General features: G+C 37.6%; 1 protein-coding gene across 5 annotated transcripts in view; it reads right to left on the bottom strand.

Moving 5' to 3' along the window:
• Positions 1–2,400: 2,400 nt before the first annotated feature.
• Positions 2,401–18,620, bottom strand: part of daam2 (dishevelled associated activator of morphogenesis 2) — a 91,324-nt gene continuing 75,104 nt past the window's right edge. For all 5 annotated transcript variants that reach the window (XM_051869289.1, XM_051869288.1, XM_051869291.1 and 2 more), the window contains 9 exons: positions 17,210–17,294; positions 17,012–17,118; positions 15,761–15,849; positions 13,297–13,465; positions 12,591–12,698; positions 12,399–12,459; positions 11,764–11,895; positions 8,901–9,071; positions 2,401–6,525 (listed from right to left, as the gene is read on the bottom strand). In XM_051869289.1, coding sequence (XP_051725249.1) covers positions 6,310–6,525; positions 8,901–9,071; positions 11,764–11,895; positions 12,399–12,459; positions 12,591–12,698; positions 13,297–13,465; positions 15,761–15,849; positions 17,012–17,118; positions 17,210–17,294 — 1,138 coding nt within the window. In that variant the 3' untranslated portion in view covers positions 2,401–6,309. The remainder of the gene's footprint in view (positions 6,526–8,900; positions 9,072–11,763; positions 11,896–12,398; positions 12,460–12,590; positions 12,699–13,296; positions 13,466–15,760; positions 15,850–17,011; positions 17,119–17,209; positions 17,295–18,620) is intronic.

The following is an 18,620-nucleotide window of genomic DNA, read 5'->3' as shown; positions in this document are numbered from 1 at the left end:
TAACAGTTAAGCATTTATTTTAAATAAATATTAATATATACAGATCATATGTAAGCTCTAGAATCAACAGATAACTCTTTAAAAATGACTACATAACCTTACATGTTTGAGCCTCTATTGCTGTATATAATAAACTATAACTATAGAATAACTATAGAAACACTTGACAATTTTCACTTGCTCTGATAGAGCAAGATCATTTCTTTTATTTGTCCTTTTTCATGGAGAAGTTTCTTCTTTAGTGTAAATGCGTTTAAATTCTTCATTTTCTTCAGCAAGAGTTTTGAATCGCGTTGACTCTCTCGCGAGAAGTAAATCACAGTTTCTTTCTGTTGCAAGGCATGTGATTGGCCGTTTGCCACTGATGTCAGGCATTCATGTGCACGCGCTCCACAAACTCAGGATCAAAGCCTGAGTTGACAGAGAAAGTTGATGATCAGCATCATGGTACCATCAAAGCCGGATTGGAGTGGTTTGGTTTTGTCAACTTGAAACTAATCCTATAACCCTGAGTTTGTTCAACTACCATCATGGTACAGGCCCCTGGTTTAGATCAGGGTCAACTGTTGCACAACGCTCGGTATAAATTTTCTTTGTCAACTCAGGTTTAATCCAGAGTTTGCAGAGCGCGTGCACCTGAAAGTGTGACACGTGCGGCAAACAGCCAATCACACGGAAAAAGGAGAACGTCAGTTTGATTCACTTCTTGCGAGAGAGCCGCGAATTATGTCTCTTCCGAAGATCAAGAGATCGTTATGAAAAATATGAAATTAAACGCATTTACAAAGCAGGAATAAACACTGATGCAGTGAAAGTTTGAGAAGGCAGCTGAAAGAAAATATCTGACTATATAAATGCATGTGAATCAAACAAATAGACCAAATAATTAATATAGTTTCACAAAGGCCTCGAATAAATGTAAGCTTAATCTGTTTAAAAGCTTTATATATTATGCATGTATTATATTTATTTTAATTTAAAAGCAAAGTTTAATATTGTTAATTTAATAGGCCTAATTATATGAATATGTCATGAATTATTCATAATTTTAATTTATTTAATATAAATATAATGAATAATTAACAGCAAATGCTGAGCAATTTTGTCTCTAAAATGTTTTCACTATAAACTGATTTAATTTGGAGCGAGATACAGGGGGAGTGGCTTTATTGCATCAGATACGTGTCACTTTACTCACAGCTGATTGGTCGAGTTTGGGTTTGTGATCTCTCACTCAGAATAAAACCTGCTCCGGAGCAGGTTAGCCGTGAAGCGTAAGTTACCATAGCAATGAACCCCGCTAAAAACCAATCCACCTTCATAAGCCCGAAAAACCAGAGTTTGCTCAAACTAATCTTGAACTTACCTGGGTAGCAACTGAAACCGGCTTTGTGCAACAGGCCACTGATTGAACTCATCAGCTCGTTAGTAGAGACTCCAAGACCAGAAATAGATAGGGTCAGATATGGGAAACATTCAAAATGTGTACTGGTAACACCAAGAACAGGGTTGGGGAAACACGCTAAAGGTAGCCTACTATAGAGTTTGTCGGGGGACGTCCAACGAACAGGTAAACGCAGTAGTTTATTAATAGCCGTTTAACTTCTGATGATTGTATTTAGAGTTTATTTTGTGCAGTAATCTAAAAGCTAACGAAAAAATCCTATTGTAGTTTGTCGAGGGAACCAGGGTGATGCGAACTTCCGGGTTGGCATAAAAAAAGTACGTCATCGCTGCAGAAAAGGTTTGCGTTGAAAATTCGCACTTGGTCTAAATACTGTGACTTTTCTTATAAATATACAGACGATGTAATCTAAAAGAAAGCGTATGTTTATATGGCCTCTTTCATGAAACACAAACAGAGATAATTTCTTTATGAAACAAGTGTAGGGCCCGCGGACACCCTCCTGTGGGGCCAGCAATTATCAGAATGCTCTTCATCATAATTTTCTAACCAAATTGATAAAGTTTACAATGTATAATTTGCTCCATATCTTAACTGCAATAATACAATTTTGAATGACAGATCCATCAGATGTGTTTGGTAGCCAAATACTTATTATTATTTTTTTTTTCTGTCTTGGTCAGTTGTTGGATACCTAGAATGATTGAACTTTTTATTACTGTAAAGTCATGCCTAAAAACTGTGACTGGCTAGGACTTTATGTTGGACCCGAGAACTGCTGTTTGACTGGTCAAATTTACAACTGTGGTTCCTTCTGTGACCAGAAGAGGGCACTGTTGCACCGTGAGAACAACTTATTCAACCGTGAGAAGAACTGCCATCACTAAATGGAAGAAAGACTGCCTGAGATATTCATAGCACAACGTTAGACAGACATGTGATTTAAGAGCCAGCTGTACAGGAGTGTAACCCAAATTAAAAAGTTTACGCAAATGTCAGTGAAACAAGTTTATTTTTACCCTACAAAATGTCACATGGAAAGGGGTCAGGTGAAGGGTTTGAGGGTCAAACCATAAACAAACAATTATATATAAATCAAGAATGGGCAACTTCTGTTCTGGAGGATCGATGTCTTGCAGAGTTTAGCTCCAATTCTAATTAAACACACCTGAACAAGCTAATTAAGGATTACTAGAAAGGCAGGCAGGAGAGTTTTTATCAGGGCTGGATCTAAACTCTACAGGACACTGGCCTTCCAGGACTGAAGTTGCCCATCCTTGGCTTGTCATTCTCATACAAACTATCCAACAAATATCAAATCACTATATAGTTATAATTATACAATTTCTGTCGTAATGCTGTGTATACATACAAAATATAGCAAACTAAATAAATAGAGGTTCAATTTACAAGAAAACAAAATCATTTCCACATTCCTCAGACTTTATTTTTACCCTTTCTTGTTTTTATGATGGTGTACAAAAGATTTGAGAACTATACATCTATCATGTGTCAAATCAGCCTTTAAAATTGTGCACGCAGCACAATTACAATCTGTCAAAATCACGGGTGGAGCATTCCATGAATGTGATTTGTTTCATGTCACAGACAATAATACACCGGTATTATCAAAGAACCACACCTATGCACAACTCGAGCCAATAGGGAAAACATCAAGTGCATTATTGGACCAAGCAGAAGTGTGAGGCAAAACATTCTCTTTCAAAAATATCTAGATATAAAAGTGAGCGATACATTTAGGCAGTTTTGCTTGCTGTATTCAGATGCAGTTTGATTACAATGACTGTCTTATACAGTATATTTACTTTGTTGTAACATGTACCAAAGATAAACAATCAATTTTCTTTACCCTTCATATCACAGCCAATATCATATCTATCAATATTCAATCCAACAAAAGGTTAGTGTTATATATATAAAAAAAAAAAAAAAAACAAAACAAATGGAACTTGGAATATTGGATAAATTTACACCTATTTACGAAGGCCTGATTTCTTAACTACAAAAATATACTTAAATTTTCATATTTTTATCAGCCTTTGGCTCCTCAGGTTTTTGGTGCAGGAAAAGTTTGTCCTACAAAAGTGCATCAAGCAACTATAGCTACATCTTTTCCTTTCTGTTTTGGACAATCAATGACCAAATATATATACAAAAAAAAAAAATAATACAAATAATAATACTGAAGATTTTAATACTCTGTGGAGCTGGAAAGTCAGAACACCAATATGTCTGAAATACCACTCCTCTCATGACAAGAACAAAGACGTAAAAGGAAATAAAAGAGCCCAAAACACCCCGATTTTAATTTGGCAAGGGGGATCATCTTTAGATACTCAATCAGATGCAAGATTATAAAATTGTCTGACAAAATATATGCCTTCATATTCATTTCGGTGCGCCCTGAACATTAAATTGTGCAAATCCACATTCCTAATTGTGCGTGATCTCAAATTAATCGGCTCAAGCTTTAGGACTTTGCCGTAAGATCTAATAAGAGCCTCCGTGGGGAATCCTTAGGAAGTGCAATCAAACTAATTACAGACAAGTTAAAGCTAATTGAAACGTTCAGATTTAAATAGGCAATAATTGTCTTTTTCTAAATGTTCTAGACAAGCCTCTGTGCTCTTTTCAGGTCAAACCAAAAAGATTTTAAACAACTGCTGTCTGTTGTACAAAACATACTGACTCATACTAAGTGTTCAAGCCATTAGTCACAAAACATGTGACCTAAAACAGATGGAACTGCAATTACTACTTTTGGTATATAGATACACCATTAACAAAACAAACATAAATATACACCTTTCAATCATTAAATCTAAATAAGTACACACAATGAGCTGATGCAAGTGAGAAAGGAGAGAATGACTACACTGGCCCTTTGTTATGGCACTTGCAAGCTTAGTGTTGAAACTTGTTTGTTTTTGGACTGTTAATAAATTATCCCACTGGCCTAATGAAATATGGATATACCAAAGCTCCTGCTCTCATACAGACACCCTTTTTGTTCCTTAAGCAGGGTCAGGAGGTGCAGAACTGTACCCACAAAATGGAAAATTAGCACCATATTTAACCATCTCTTAAAAGATAAACACAATCACCTTAAACAGAACTCCCACTGTGACCCCATATGGACAGATGACACAGGAGGCCTACAAATCTCCAACAGACTGCTGCAATTTAACTTAGCCTACATGTTGAACTGAAAACAGTAGGATGCCTCTTGAGAAAAAACAAAACTGCATGAAAAGTGCTTTTTTTTTTTTTCTTGGTTCAAAACAATCAAAATCTCACTGGACTCTTCATCCTCCCCTTTCAGATGTTCGCACTCGACATTGCCTTCACATCTGTGTCTGTATCCAAATCAGTGGCCTCTCGTCTTGTCTTGCCTGTGTCTAACACCATTTTCTCTGCCATATCATGCCAACTACAAGGTCATTGTATGTACATCTGCAACCTTTGTCCTGACTACAGCTACTTAATATATATATATTGTTTTAAAAAAAGAAAATATGAACAATATATAATAAACAAGAAAACCGAAGTGGGTTACATAATGTTGACCTCGAGTTAAAAGGTCAAAGTCTGAAATTCAGTGGAAATCTCTGAGATTCAGGAGACAACTGTGGCAAATAGCAGTGTGTACCTAGTGTTTCTTTATAAACATTTAGATATATGTGAGGCATCGTTTTGTTTAACATAATCAAGGCCCAAAGGTTCAGTATGTTAACCTGAAAAAGTGATGAAGACACATGGTATTACTTGCTCATTGCTAACTGCTTCTTTAAACAAAATGTCATTGTCCCTTCCTTTCTAGAAAGCTACCTAAGAGCGTTTTCAATAAAAGGTGCGGTTGTAGAGGACAGATAAGACAAATTATGACCGATTCAAGGTCACAAAAGTATTCCAGTAACAACCTGATGGAGATGTATTAATGTGTTACTTTGGTATACCTTGAAGCGTCCAAAAGCATTCAAAGAAAAGGCGCTAAACAAAAATAAACCTGAAATATGAGAGTGGGTCTGCCTCTACATTTAAATGCCATGACAATCCTACGGGTTCATTTAACTGTTCGACACAATGCATGTAAAGGAACTCGAATTTCTGCATTCATAATATTCACTCGCATTTTGAGACTTCCGGTTTTGTATTATTCTCTGTGTCTCTCTGTAAAAGTGTTATTCTTTTGTCGGTATCTCCATCCAGGAGGTAGTCCTCGGAATGCCGTTATGCTTGTAGAGGCACTTGGGGAAGGAGTATCCCAACCTGTAAGGCTGCATCCACAGTGTCATATATCAAATCTAGCTTTGAATAATAATATTTCCTTTTTTAATCTCCATTTTCATGTTTAAGAAGCACCAGCTGCATCCTTTAAATTGAAAAGCACAGTTGGATCCGAAGTTTAGAGGTACTAGATTTCCAAAAATGGGGCTCTCTCTTAATCTCCCAAAGTTAGAGCAAGGGAATAGGCGGCTGAGAAAGGATAATAATCTTGGCTGGTTATAAGGATGAACCAAATGGATTCTACAAATGACTCCTATGATGTCCACCTCTTGTATTGTGAGACCTCGCAGCGCCAGACTGTTCTTCTTGAACTGCTCTTCCAGGTTGAAACTCTGGTTGGCCACAAAAACCAATAGTGAGATCTCAGTTTGAGTGTACATGATAAGAAGGAAGACTGAAAAGCAGAAACAAGAGGGTATCCTTCACATAGTAGGTCCAGACTATTTTACAGTGAGCCTGTCCATCTTTGAGCTTGTCACTTATTACTGGTCTGAGCAAAATGTAAAATATAGGGCAGTGTACAACATTTTAAGAGAGTTCCCCGTCAGTCTGTGAATATAAAAAGTCTGGTCTCCTTTTGACTGTATTCACTGGGGTCAATAGTTCACCTTGGTGACCGGTCTTTCACGACCCCCTCCATCCGTCAGCTGGTTGACAGAGCGCTTGCGGTTGCGTTTAAGTTTAGAGTCCTTATCGAAGACTTCACCTGAGCGAAGCGCCGACACAAGATCATCAAACTCTCCCACCTCCTCTGACACACTGCCTCCGGTGCTTTTCTTCGCTCGTCTCTCTCGTTCCCGCTGGTCCTTCAGCTGGGATAGATAAATGAACAGAGATAATGTCAAAGAGCTGTGATCATACAGGGTAGCAGCATTATATTGTTTTTAGTACATATAAACACATATGCAGATGATGTTATTATTTCCTCTGCCCAATGTAAAAATGATTTGAAGAAGCTTTAGATCAAACTAAAAATCCTAATCAGTGAATAGCGGTCAATCCCGAAAAATGTGCTACCAAAACAGTATCACAATACAGAAGGGGCCTAGCAGAGCTGTTCTGAGGTGATTCATGGTCTCATGAGTGACTACAATAAATAAATCAGCATCTGGGGTCCTGCTACCAATTACTCCAGGGTTTACAGCCTACATCACTAGTGTCATCACATTTGGAATGGTTTTTCTCATACAGCATGTGTGAGAACGTGTTTGTTGAAATGCATGATACTTCATGTACATGGTAAAAGTGACAAAGCCGTGCATTTTCATGTCTTAACAGTTATGATTTATTAGATAATGTACATGGATTTGTGTGTTGTTTTACATGAGGCTGAAAATTGAGAAGTCAGGGAAAAGGAGGGAAAACCCTGCAGAAAAGTTGTGCATATGAACTTTTTTTCTAATTTTCCTTGATCTTTTGACAAATAAGATGTTATTGTACCATTAAAACATCTTGCATGTTTCATAGCTTAAAATGAAAAGCATTTATTTAAACCAAGTTCCAAAACTGGCTTGTTTTGGATGTTATGAGCTGTGTGACATCAAAATGGCAAAATATATCTGAATATGACTGCCTCTGAAGAAAGACACCATTTACATCATTGCACAATTGGTAATGCCAATGGCTGTGGCTGCCAACACTGGGCGTGAGAGTCAAGTCAAAAACAAATAGAAAGCATTATAATCAATGATTATTTCTGACTCATTCCAGGTGCTTGAGCTACTTCTGGAGGAGGAGCTCGGAGCTGATCTTTTTGGAACGTTGGCTTTCACACGTCCAGTTTAGACTGAAAACATGGATAGTGGGGAAGTGTTGTCTTGTAAAAATGACAGAAAATTGCACCAATGGTGGGGAAAGAGTTAACAACGTAATCAGAGGATTATATGTATGGTTGGAGCATTTCACTGCAGATTGTTTTGCAATCGCGGCACAATGTAATGCAGGGTTTGCAAAGAAACTGTTGAAAGTTTAAGCAATGGTAACTATACTTGATGTGACAGTCGTTGATACTTTTTTCTATGAATGGCCGTTTACTGACAAACCTTAAAGAGATAGTTCACCCTTAATCCATTGTAGGTGTATATGACTATCTTCTTTCAGACGAACACAATCAGAGTTATATTATAAAATATCCTGGCTCTTCTAAGCTTTATAATTGTAGTGAATGGTGCTCACGATTTTGAAGTCCAAAAAAAGTACATCCATCCATCATAAAAAGATATCCAGGGGGTTAATAAAGGCCTTCTGAATTGAAGCGCTGGGTTTTTGTAAGAAAAAGAATCCATATTTAAAATTTTTATAAACTAAAATAACTAGCTTCCGGCAGACGACCGTACACAAATTGACTTACGCCAAAAGAGTAATCTCTGACCTGATGCATTGACGAACGTGGAAGCGCAGAGGATAGAGCAAAACAAAACACCAGTCACGAATTAAAACGAAAATTTTTAAAGAGAAATATTGGAGGATTTCAGTAAGAGAAGAGGAGCTTGAGTTTGTTGCCCAGCCCTATTTGTTTTTAACCAAGAGAGGCATCCAAGCTTATGCTACTCCTACATCATACCTTGTGTCTGAAGTTACTCTTTTGGCACAAGTCGATTAGTGTAGGCCATCTGCCGGAAACTAGTTATTTTAGTTAATAAAGTTTTAAATATGGATATTTTTCTTACAAAAACCCATTGCTTCGCTTCAGAAGGCCTTTATTTAACCCCCTGGAGTCATATGGATTACTTATATTATGGATGGATGCACTTTTTTGACTTCAAAATCTGGCCTCCTCCTTCACTACCATTATAAAGCTTGGAGGAGCAAGGATATTTTTTTAATATAACTCTGATTGTGTTCATCTTAAAGTAGATAGTCATGTACACCTAGGATTTCTTGAGGATGAGTAAATCATAGGATAATTTTCTTTTTTTTGGTGAACTATCCCTTTAAAGGTGACAGCCCTGTTTTTGTGCAAAAACCTTTGCCAGCAATATAAATAAACCTCAAGGAACATAAAATAATATAAAAGGCATGTTACAGCTCAAGAAAACCAGCTGTTTAAGATTAGAGGCTGCAAAGACAGAAGGGCCTCCAAGCAAGTGTGAAATTATCTAGATGAACAGATGAACCATATCTATGGATCCTGTAAGCATCTCTGTGTGTATTTTTGTATTGCTGTTTCAGTAAATGTGTATTGTACCATGGCCTCCATACGTATTCTCCTCTCTTCCTCCTCCTTGCGTCGCTGCATGTTCTCCAGGTCGTGTCGGGCCTCACTGAACGACTGCAGAAAGATGTCAAAGATTCCAAAGAACTCATCCGGTTGCATGCGACCTTCCTCCTCTCCAAAATGCTTCAGAGACTTGGAAAACTGGAGTGAAGAGGAAAGAGTGATAACCAAATAAGGATAAGTATGGACTATGGCTGAGAAACAACAAAGAAACAAAGGCATGAAGAGGAAAACAAATGCAACATTTGGGGCAACCTGTGAATTGGAGAATTACTGAGATTTCACTGTGTACCACCATTGAGAATGTAGCTTACAGCTAAGACTGGGTAATATACACTCTCAAAAAAGGTACGAAAGCTGTCACTGGGGCGGTATCCTTTCTAAATGTACTAACGAGTGCATATTAGTACCTAAAGCATACATAAATGGTACATGTTAGTACCTTTTGAAAGGGTACCACCCCACCTCAGTGACAGCTTTTGTTCCATAGGCTCCATGCTCCACCATCCTACATCTTCAGTGCATTGTCAATCCCTTCCATATTTGCCACCAAAACACACATAGATGCCAAGAGAGGAAGATAAATCCTCTTCACTGAGAGTGCCAAGAAATTTCAAAATAATTGCCTTGTGCCATAAGCTAGCAATGATCGTTCAGAACTGATACAGTATTCATTAGGACTCTTTAGTATTTTTGAACAAACTTTCCAAAGCTGTTTCAATCTTGACTTAATAAGCGACTGCTTGAGCTACATAACTGAATTGCACACAGATGCTGTGGCTAAACATTTGTGGAGAACTAAATGTACATGCCCAAAAAGGCTATCCACTTTTAGTGTGGTTTGGCATACCAAGGTGTCAAAGGTCCTTGCTCTACAAGCCATTTGAAGTACTGTCTGCCAAGAGAGTATATACTAAGCCTTCATCCACAGTAGATTTGCCATGGGGACTCATTTGTCTCACTTCTAACTGGCATTGTGATTCTGGCCAAGTTCTTTGTCTCCATCTCCTTGGCTCAGTGAAGCCACCAATTAAGTGATACTCCATGTGAAGTCAAAGCCAGTCTTCTTTTATGGAGACAATTAATATTCAGTAATATTACTAATTTAACTGCACTGACACCGAATGAGAACAAAATTTAAACCGAATTGAGCTGGATAATGACACTAAGTGCAACATTGACAGTGTTATTAAACTGAGTTGAATCAACATTGAACTGAACTGAGCTGAATAATGACTCTACTTCCTTCTGCAGAGCCACATATAGCTAAACTGAACTTATTTCATAATTAATGAACAGTTTTTGAACTGAATTGACAACATTCTACTAAACTGAGCAGAATTAATCACACTATTACCTTCTGTAGAGCTGCTTTACAGCTGAAATTGAATTTGTTTCATAATTGATGAATTTTACAACATTTTATTCTCCATTTTATTAGATTGTTAGCGGCTTTGAAACAATCTATATTGTATAAAGCAATATATAAATTAATGTGACTTGACTTTATCGTGAAACTGAATCAATAATTCTGGTTTCCACCACTTAACCAGTAAGACCATTTTGCGGTCTGTCTATCATTTTGAGGGCTGTCAGCATCTGCAGTCCTTTAAGAGACTGGAAAGAAACTTGTAGTAATAACTTCACTTCATATACTGTACATTTCAAGCTTCAGGTGGCGATAGTCTCAACAACTCCTGCACAAGCTATCAGTAAAGAGATCTTCAGCATCTTAGTGTTCACAATACTCTTCCCTTGTTCTCAGCTGTAATGTTTGTGTTAATTTTAACCCACCTCAGGGGCAAGAATTTCTTACAGGAGACTGAATTCTGACCCTTAGGGAGGGGGGTAGCAGGAAGAGGTAGATCTGTCTGGAAAGCACAGGGAGGCCTTTGTGTCCTCACAGCTCATAGAGCTTCAGGGTCAGCCATTTCTCGTGAAGTCTCTCCAAACCTTTATGGCATTACTAAATAAATAATTTGGACGATGGTGGAAAGGGTTAAAGCAACAGTTCTGTTATGGGGAATGGGGTTCGGATGTCAGTCTGCCCAGTGACCAAAACACATCCCTACTCACACTTTCCACCACCACAAAATAGACTGCTAACACACTCACAAACACACATGCACAAATCTTAAAAGTATTCCCAATGGCTTTCAGAATGCTTCTCTTTCATGTATTTGAGAGTTGGGGACATACCATAGTGGGGGAGGGGTTAAGACCAAGCCACATTTCAAAAGAAATAAATCTCTTCAAACCCTAGAGAAAAAGCCCTGAGAAATTTAGGACCGGCTGCCGGGATTCCCCGGGATGTTTAAGTCATCATGCCGAGCCAGGAAGGGTATACAAAGCCTTCTCTTTTCTCTTCATCTTTTTCTTTCTTTCTCTCTCACTCCCTGTTCCTTCATCCTTCTAAGATATCAGGCCCCGGTCCATGCACAGGGTTGGCAGGGCTCTAAACGATGGAGAAGGGGGTTGGGAAGGCCTGCTGGGCCCATACTTCCATGCTTCTCTGAAAAAGCCAAGCTCCACTCTACAACCCTCTCCTGTGACCCACTCAAAGACCCTGTTCTGTCCTCAACAATAACTCTGAGCTCATGTTGGAGAAAACATTTTCAGCCTTAGGCATTGAGGGAAAATCCAGGCCTTTTGTTTTCTCTCTCTCTCGCTCTCTCTCTGCCAAGGAACTCCTTTGTACGACTGTATCTGACTGAAATGAAACTTTTTCTTTTGGAATGGAGATGAGGAATAGCATTATTAGCTTGGATATTTAAGGTTGGAGGTTAAAAAGTGAGGCAATTATTGTGACTGAATAATTAAAAGATGATGTTACCTTATCTTTGGCTTCATTGAGTAGTTCCTCAAGTTCAGAGAAGCTGAAGCTAGCTACCGTGATGAAGTCACTGACCACTGGGACAAACTTGTCTCCCCGGTCACATGCTTGGCTCTGCTGGTATCGTAACTCCTGATGTAAACAATAAATATTACATTCAAATGAAATTAATATATTTTAATTTTTGTTCCTCCTAGATACATTTTACTACAGCATATTTGTTTTTACTCATTTTACTGTCCTCCTGGGAAGTTCCTACTTATTCATTAGGCAATATTTTCTTCGTATTTCTAGACAAACACAATTTTGTTTTTAAGATGCAAAAGTGGTATGTGTATTAGGTGTGTAATTGTAACTTCAATGCAGTTAGCTCATAAACCAGCAAAATGAGTCAAATTCTCTGACAAACACAATTCTTCATTAACATTACACAAAATAAAGGTACACAGTGTTTTGAGCATCAAATTTTACCATGTCTAAAAGTTTCTTCACTAGCAGAAAAAATTAGGTAGCTAACATGAACCACTGTCAAAGAGTATTGCAAAATAATAATAATAAAATAAAGAGTGTGTCAGCAATGTTTGAGGGGTGTCTCAGATGAGAACATTCACAGGAATAAATGATGGATGACTCACCGCCTCCAGAGCTTTCAGGCCGCTCCTGATGCTGAACACTTCCTTCTCCAGCTCAGCCAGACTGTGTGAAAGTAACAGTAAGACAAAAACTGTCTCTAACCAACTGATACACAAAACAGCTTATGCCAACCACATACAGCTGTTTATAATGAATACATATTCATGCTCGTCAGTATGCAATGTAGGACTCACTTGACTTTGGCAGCTTCTGGTACACTGACCAAATCCTGTTGTATATTGAGGATGTCAGGGTAATTCTTCTCAAAGATCATGATCAAGTAATGCAACATGGTGATGTTCCTGTTGAAAATGCAAATAGAATAATGATTTATTTCAATTCAATTAATCCATTCACATTATTCACAAATGCAATTCATAATTATAAATGAATGGAAAACAACTGCAATGAAACATTTTACAAAAAAGGACAAGAAAAGAAAAAACTGATATACTGCCAGTTTCACATACAAGGCTTAAGCTAGTCCTAGACTAAAATGCATGTTTGAGCTGTTTTAACTGAAAGCAACTTGTACTGACATATCTTAAAATAGGTCAGTGCCATTGTTTTGTCTCAAGATGCACACCATGTTTTTTCTAGGGTACGTTTATAAAAGCTACTTAAATACCCTTATTGAATTAAGGCCTAATCCTGGCTTAGTCTAAGACCTGTCTGTGAAACCAGGCTATAATGGCTCCTTGAACATAAAGTAAGGACTAAAATAAATGGCTTAAATAAATGATTTTTAACAATTCATAGAGACAAGTTGTCTTATTATATCAGTTTAGGAAAATTTATTCTAAATGGTAGCAGTGAAAAGGCCAGATTGCTTTGATTGAAAAAGTTGAACAAGTTGAACAAGCAAAAAAAAAAAAAAGAACCTCTTCATTGACCTCTGACCTGTCTATACTTGACTTGGTGTCTACGATCTTGTTGAGGCTGGACACTTTGAAACCATATGCGTTGCCCCTCTGTCCTTTGTTCATGAAGTTCCCGAATGCCAAAACCACTTCCAGAACCTGTGTCAGACGCTTGCTTCTCATCACCTCACGCGACGCACAAAGAATAGCTAGAAAAGAAATGAGGAAAGGTATCAAAAATTTAACTCATGTATACATATTACTGAAATATTTATTATTATGCAGGAAGGACACCATGAGCTTCTTTCACAGTTATACTGGAATTTGGTGCACTATTAAGAATCACTCAAAATTGAACATTCAGTCATCATTTACTCACCCTGTATGAATTTCTTTCTTCTGCTGAACACAGAAGAAGATATTTTGAAGAATGTCGGTAACCAAACAGTTGATGGACCCCACTGACTTCCATAGCATGGAAGTCAACAGGGTTCCATCAACTGTTTGGAACATCTTACTTTGTGTTCAGCAGAAGAAAGAAATTCATACAGGTTTGGGACAACCTGAGGATGAGTAAATGATGACAGAATTTTCATTTTAAAGTGAACTATCCCTTTAAAGTCATAAGCAGGCCCACATGAAAGCTCAGCAGATTTGCGCAGAATTACACATTCCCCAACCTATGTGTTTTTGTTTCTTAAATATTTGGCTAATTTGATTATGCTTTCAACTACCAATAAGAATGAGATACCCTCAACTCTGTTAAACACATTTTACCACATGTAATTCCATTCCACAGAAAGTGCAGAAAATGTGGTCAGCAGGTTCCGTCTGGGCCTAGTAATGAGCTGAAAGATGCAATCATCTAAGATTCAATGCGATTCATTATACAAGATCAGAACCCACGGTAATGTCAGTATGAATCAACAAAGACGCTTTTGAAGAAAATCTAACTCTACCTCTTGCTTTTCTCAGGTCTGGTTTACACAACTGAATCCATACGCAGGCAGCCCAGTGTGAAACCCATATGTATTTCAGAGAGTCCAAATTGTTGAACATTACTGGTACTAAACTGATGTTTAACCTCACTATGTTTCTGTGTGTGCGAACTAGTCTCAACTCCAGTTTTCCCTCACAATTCCCATCATAGAGCTGCATTACTGCAGTCGCTCCAGAGGGAACAAGAAAGAGCATGCAACTTTGATGCTTGTCCACAATTTTCTCGCCGCCAGTTTCCCACAAAAAAAAAAAAAAAAAAAGTTTTCCCGGAGGATCTTAGCCAAAGTTAGACTTCCTTTGCCTAGATGTTAAAACATTCAAAATGCCTTCCTGTTGACACAATTTAATGTGTAAGGATGTGCCAGAGAGGTCCTTTATTTGTTTTGTCTGTGTGGATGGTACCCAATTTCTGTGTTCTATAAAGCTTAATTTGACACTGCTATCAACTTAGTCTTGTTGCTTGTATTTTGTATTTATAACTGTAGACATGACATGACATTGTCAAGTTTGGGAAACTATGGCATTTTAGCATCCTAAGGGCCAGATTTACTCAATAGGGCAAATTAGCGTGAGAGCACAATTCGAAAACAGCGCCAATGGTAGTGGAAAGTATTGCGCGTGATCTACTGACGACGCACAAATTAAAGAACACAGACAGAGTCGGATCATTTCCATAAGGACCAATGCAATCTACCAAGAGCAGTGCAAATTAGCGTCTGGTTTAAGACATGTTTTTTTGGGCGGTAAATAATAGTGCAAATACCAGTAAATTGACAAGCATAAACCTTAGTAAATCACCTTGCATGATTCATTTAAACTTTATACAAATTTATCAGTACACATAGTGGGTATCAGTATACACAGTGTATGTCCTGATAAATTTGAGGACAACCAATATTTTAAGTGATCTTTTCAGTAAATATATCAATTCAATTTAAATTTAGGTCTGTTTCTCACACAAAGCTATTGTATGGCTGTGTATCACAATATGGAAAGTGTGAACATTCTTCAAAACATCTCCTGTGTTCCACAGAGAATGACATGAGGGCAATTAAATGATGACAACATATTTGTTTTGGGGTGAACTGTCCCTTTAAGTTTAGCTAAAAAAAAAAAAAAAAAGAGAGAGGTCTTGAACCAGAATTTGGGCCGGCTTATGTTCATCCAAAGTACTTTGCAAGCACATGCACGCCACAACTCTTTCATGAAAAGCTTGAAGCTCTTTGAAGAAAAAAAGCAGTGTTTATGAGAACGACTCTCCCCTCTCAACATGTGCCAGCTTTCCAAAACAGCCTCCGTGGAAACAGTGTTCTTTATTTGAACTGGAGATAAATTCAAGTATAAGAGCCACACACTCACAAACATACCAGACCTGAATCATGCTCTTATATCCAATTCTTTCACTTCCCATTTACAGTACAGTCTCTGGCCTCTATCACTTGAATTTAAGTCTGCGTTAATTTGCAAAGAAACACCTCCAGTAGCATCCCGCTAAACCTACCAACCTTCAACCTTGGGCTTTGTCTCTGCTAGACGCTCTGCAAACTTCTTTTTGAAGAAAAGAGACTGGAGCCTCTGTTGATAGTGGTCGATTCTGGTGGAGAGAAAGAAGTCAAAATCATTCAGCTTCAGCCATTGGGGTAAATCTCATGAAGACTCACATTTCATCCCAAAATAGAAACAAACATTTTTTTCACCCGGATGGGATTCAGAGCAAAAATTATAACATAGATGGAGTAGATCGAGTCCAGCAACACCCCCAAAGCTTCACAGTCATGGGTCGACATTTCATTCGGTAATGTTAGGCAGTTTTGATTAATATGCCGTTTAATAATTGATGATCATGTTAATATACATGTGTAAGCAATGCTTCTATCGCTTGTTTCTGCTTCTTCTTTGCCTGTGTTTTGATCCAGAGATTCTGTACTCTTTCAGAAGATGAGTAATAGCGCCCCTACCTGTATAACAGTGGAAACATGGATTGCTGGAAAATGAACAAACAGGAAAACAGGTCTCATTGCATCCCCTTGTCGGAGAAAGTGTTAACGACAATAAGAACTGATGGCAATATCTATGGACTTTTAAGGTAATAAGCTAACCTTGGTGTTTTATATTCAATTTAAATATCTTTGTTAGTGAGAATAAGAAAAAACACTTAGATATCAATCTGCATATGCGATGGACATCGGTTATGCACATCTTTGTTTGCACCTTTGAAGGCATTTTGAGTAAAACGGCTAACAAAGCACATACAAAAGACCTGAACCGTAAGCAATGCGACCTGTTTTATTGAATACAGAAGTTTGTTGCGCAAAACGTATGCCGGGGAAGCGTTGTGTCGTAAATGATGGAAGATCCCATCAATGGCAAGGAAAGAGTTAATGTAGTTACCTTATCTTATGTAGAAAACATATGACTTTGTGGGTTGTTGCTTTGCATTTTATGATCAATTATGGATCTCCTATAATATGATGTGATGTGAGATCGAACAGAGAATTTGGGGAATTCTAGACACCACAGATTTTCGTAGTGGCCTGTTTCTTTGGAGGTAAAATATGCTGGAAAATCATAGCCTATAAATCACTGTTAAACTTGGGTTGTTGCCTGCCTTGTCATTCATGCAATTCAGTATTAAATCTTCTGATCAAGAACTTTTCATTGTATTATTCTTCCCTCATCCGAAGTGACTTTTTTTTAAAAATCATGTACTCATTTATCAAATGTATTTCATCTAAGCTTCAATCATTTAGCAGTACCTGCTCATCTCAAACAGGAAGCGGTCAGCCCGAGCCATACGCTCAAGCTCATGTTTGTGTTCCTCCAGAAGGTCGATATCACTTTTCTCAGGAACAAACTTCAGCAGCTGTGAATGTAAAATATATTTACACATACAGAGTGTTTACTCTTAAGCATTAAATGTACTAATAAAAAATGTTTTCCAACAGAGCACTCACCTGTTCTAACATGTCTTTAGCCAGCTCTTCCCTTTCATCCATCTCTAGAATAGCTCTTTTTATCTCTTCATTGCTCATTTTTAACCTGTATGAACAGAAAAGGCTTTCTTAATTATGCAAATTAAGAGAGAGAGAGAGGTTAGGTATAGCCTAACAATCAATGTACAATCAATCTTCTCTCCCCTTTAATTCCGATCAATTAAAATCTGGCCACATCACAGAACACGATCAATCTATTCCTGTCCTCATTAAGTCATTATGTAGCCCCTGGGCCATAGAATTGCATGAGCTAGCTTGTTTCTCCCTAGCATTGGCACGATTTTCTGTTTTCAAAACTCACATTTGTTTTTAAAGTATGAAGAAAAGTTCTGAATGTCTTTGCTGAAAAAAGGTTAAATGTTCAGTCAATAATCTGGGTTTAATCAACTCCTGGGTTTGTCTACATTAATTCACCTCTTCGTTGAAGTAAGATTACGAGGGCACACGAATTAAAAAAAATACGATGTTCATGGATTAATCATTTATGATAAAAATTATTCCAGTATTCCATTAAGAATGATCAATTTTGATTTCATAATGACTTAAAGAACTAGTCTGATCAACTATCAGTTGGCCAAGGGGCAATCTTAATTTTTGAATTCAAAATGAGACCAATGTAGGCTTTTATGTAACTAAAATAAGTTATGAACCGTTTTAACAAAAACGATTAGTAAGACTAGTCTAAATATTTTATGCAATGGGTCACAGAACATATCAGTACACCAACTCCTACTATAACGCAAAGTTTCAACATTCAAATTTGTACATTTTGTGCCCAACCCAAAAAAAAAAATAAAAAAAAATTGGTTGGCTCAACAACAAAAATTGGTCAGGAAATTAGCCAAATTTAAGCAAATACACTACTTAAAAAGCCATTGCTGTCTCTGAAAAACATCAAAGACAGAATGAAGTTTTTGGCAGAATATGGGAAGTTGTGTGTGGAGTGATGAATCACAAAGAAACACGGGTGGTGTCTTGGAAAATCTGGCAAGAAATATAATAATAAATGCATCTCTACCAGAGTAAAGCATAAAGAGGTGTTATTGTGTGGGAAGCCTTTTTAGCTGCAGGTATTGGTGAGCTACTTCACTGTGAAAAGACATGAAATGTTTTGGAGTACAGGAGAATATTGCCGAATACCTTGCTTCCCACAAACGAAAAGTTATCTAAAGAGGAATGATCAAATGTTATTTTTCAACAAGACAATGCTTCTTCCCAAACTGCAAAAATAACCAAGAAATGGCTTGAGAACAAGTCCATCAGGCTCATGTTTTGGCCTGGTAAGAGTCCAGATGTAAACCCTATTGTGAATATTTGGTCTCACACTAAACTCAAATGAACAGGGAGACATCTTTCAGCTATGCATGAACTG

This window comes from Ctenopharyngodon idella, chromosome 17 (genome assembly GCF_019924925.1).
Source record: "Ctenopharyngodon idella isolate HZGC_01 chromosome 17, HZGC01, whole genome shotgun sequence".
NCBI lineage: Eukaryota > Metazoa > Chordata > Actinopteri > Cypriniformes > Xenocyprididae > Ctenopharyngodon > Ctenopharyngodon idella.
The sequence above is the reverse complement of the archived record's forward strand: the minus strand, read 5'-3'. Positions and strand labels throughout refer to the sequence as shown.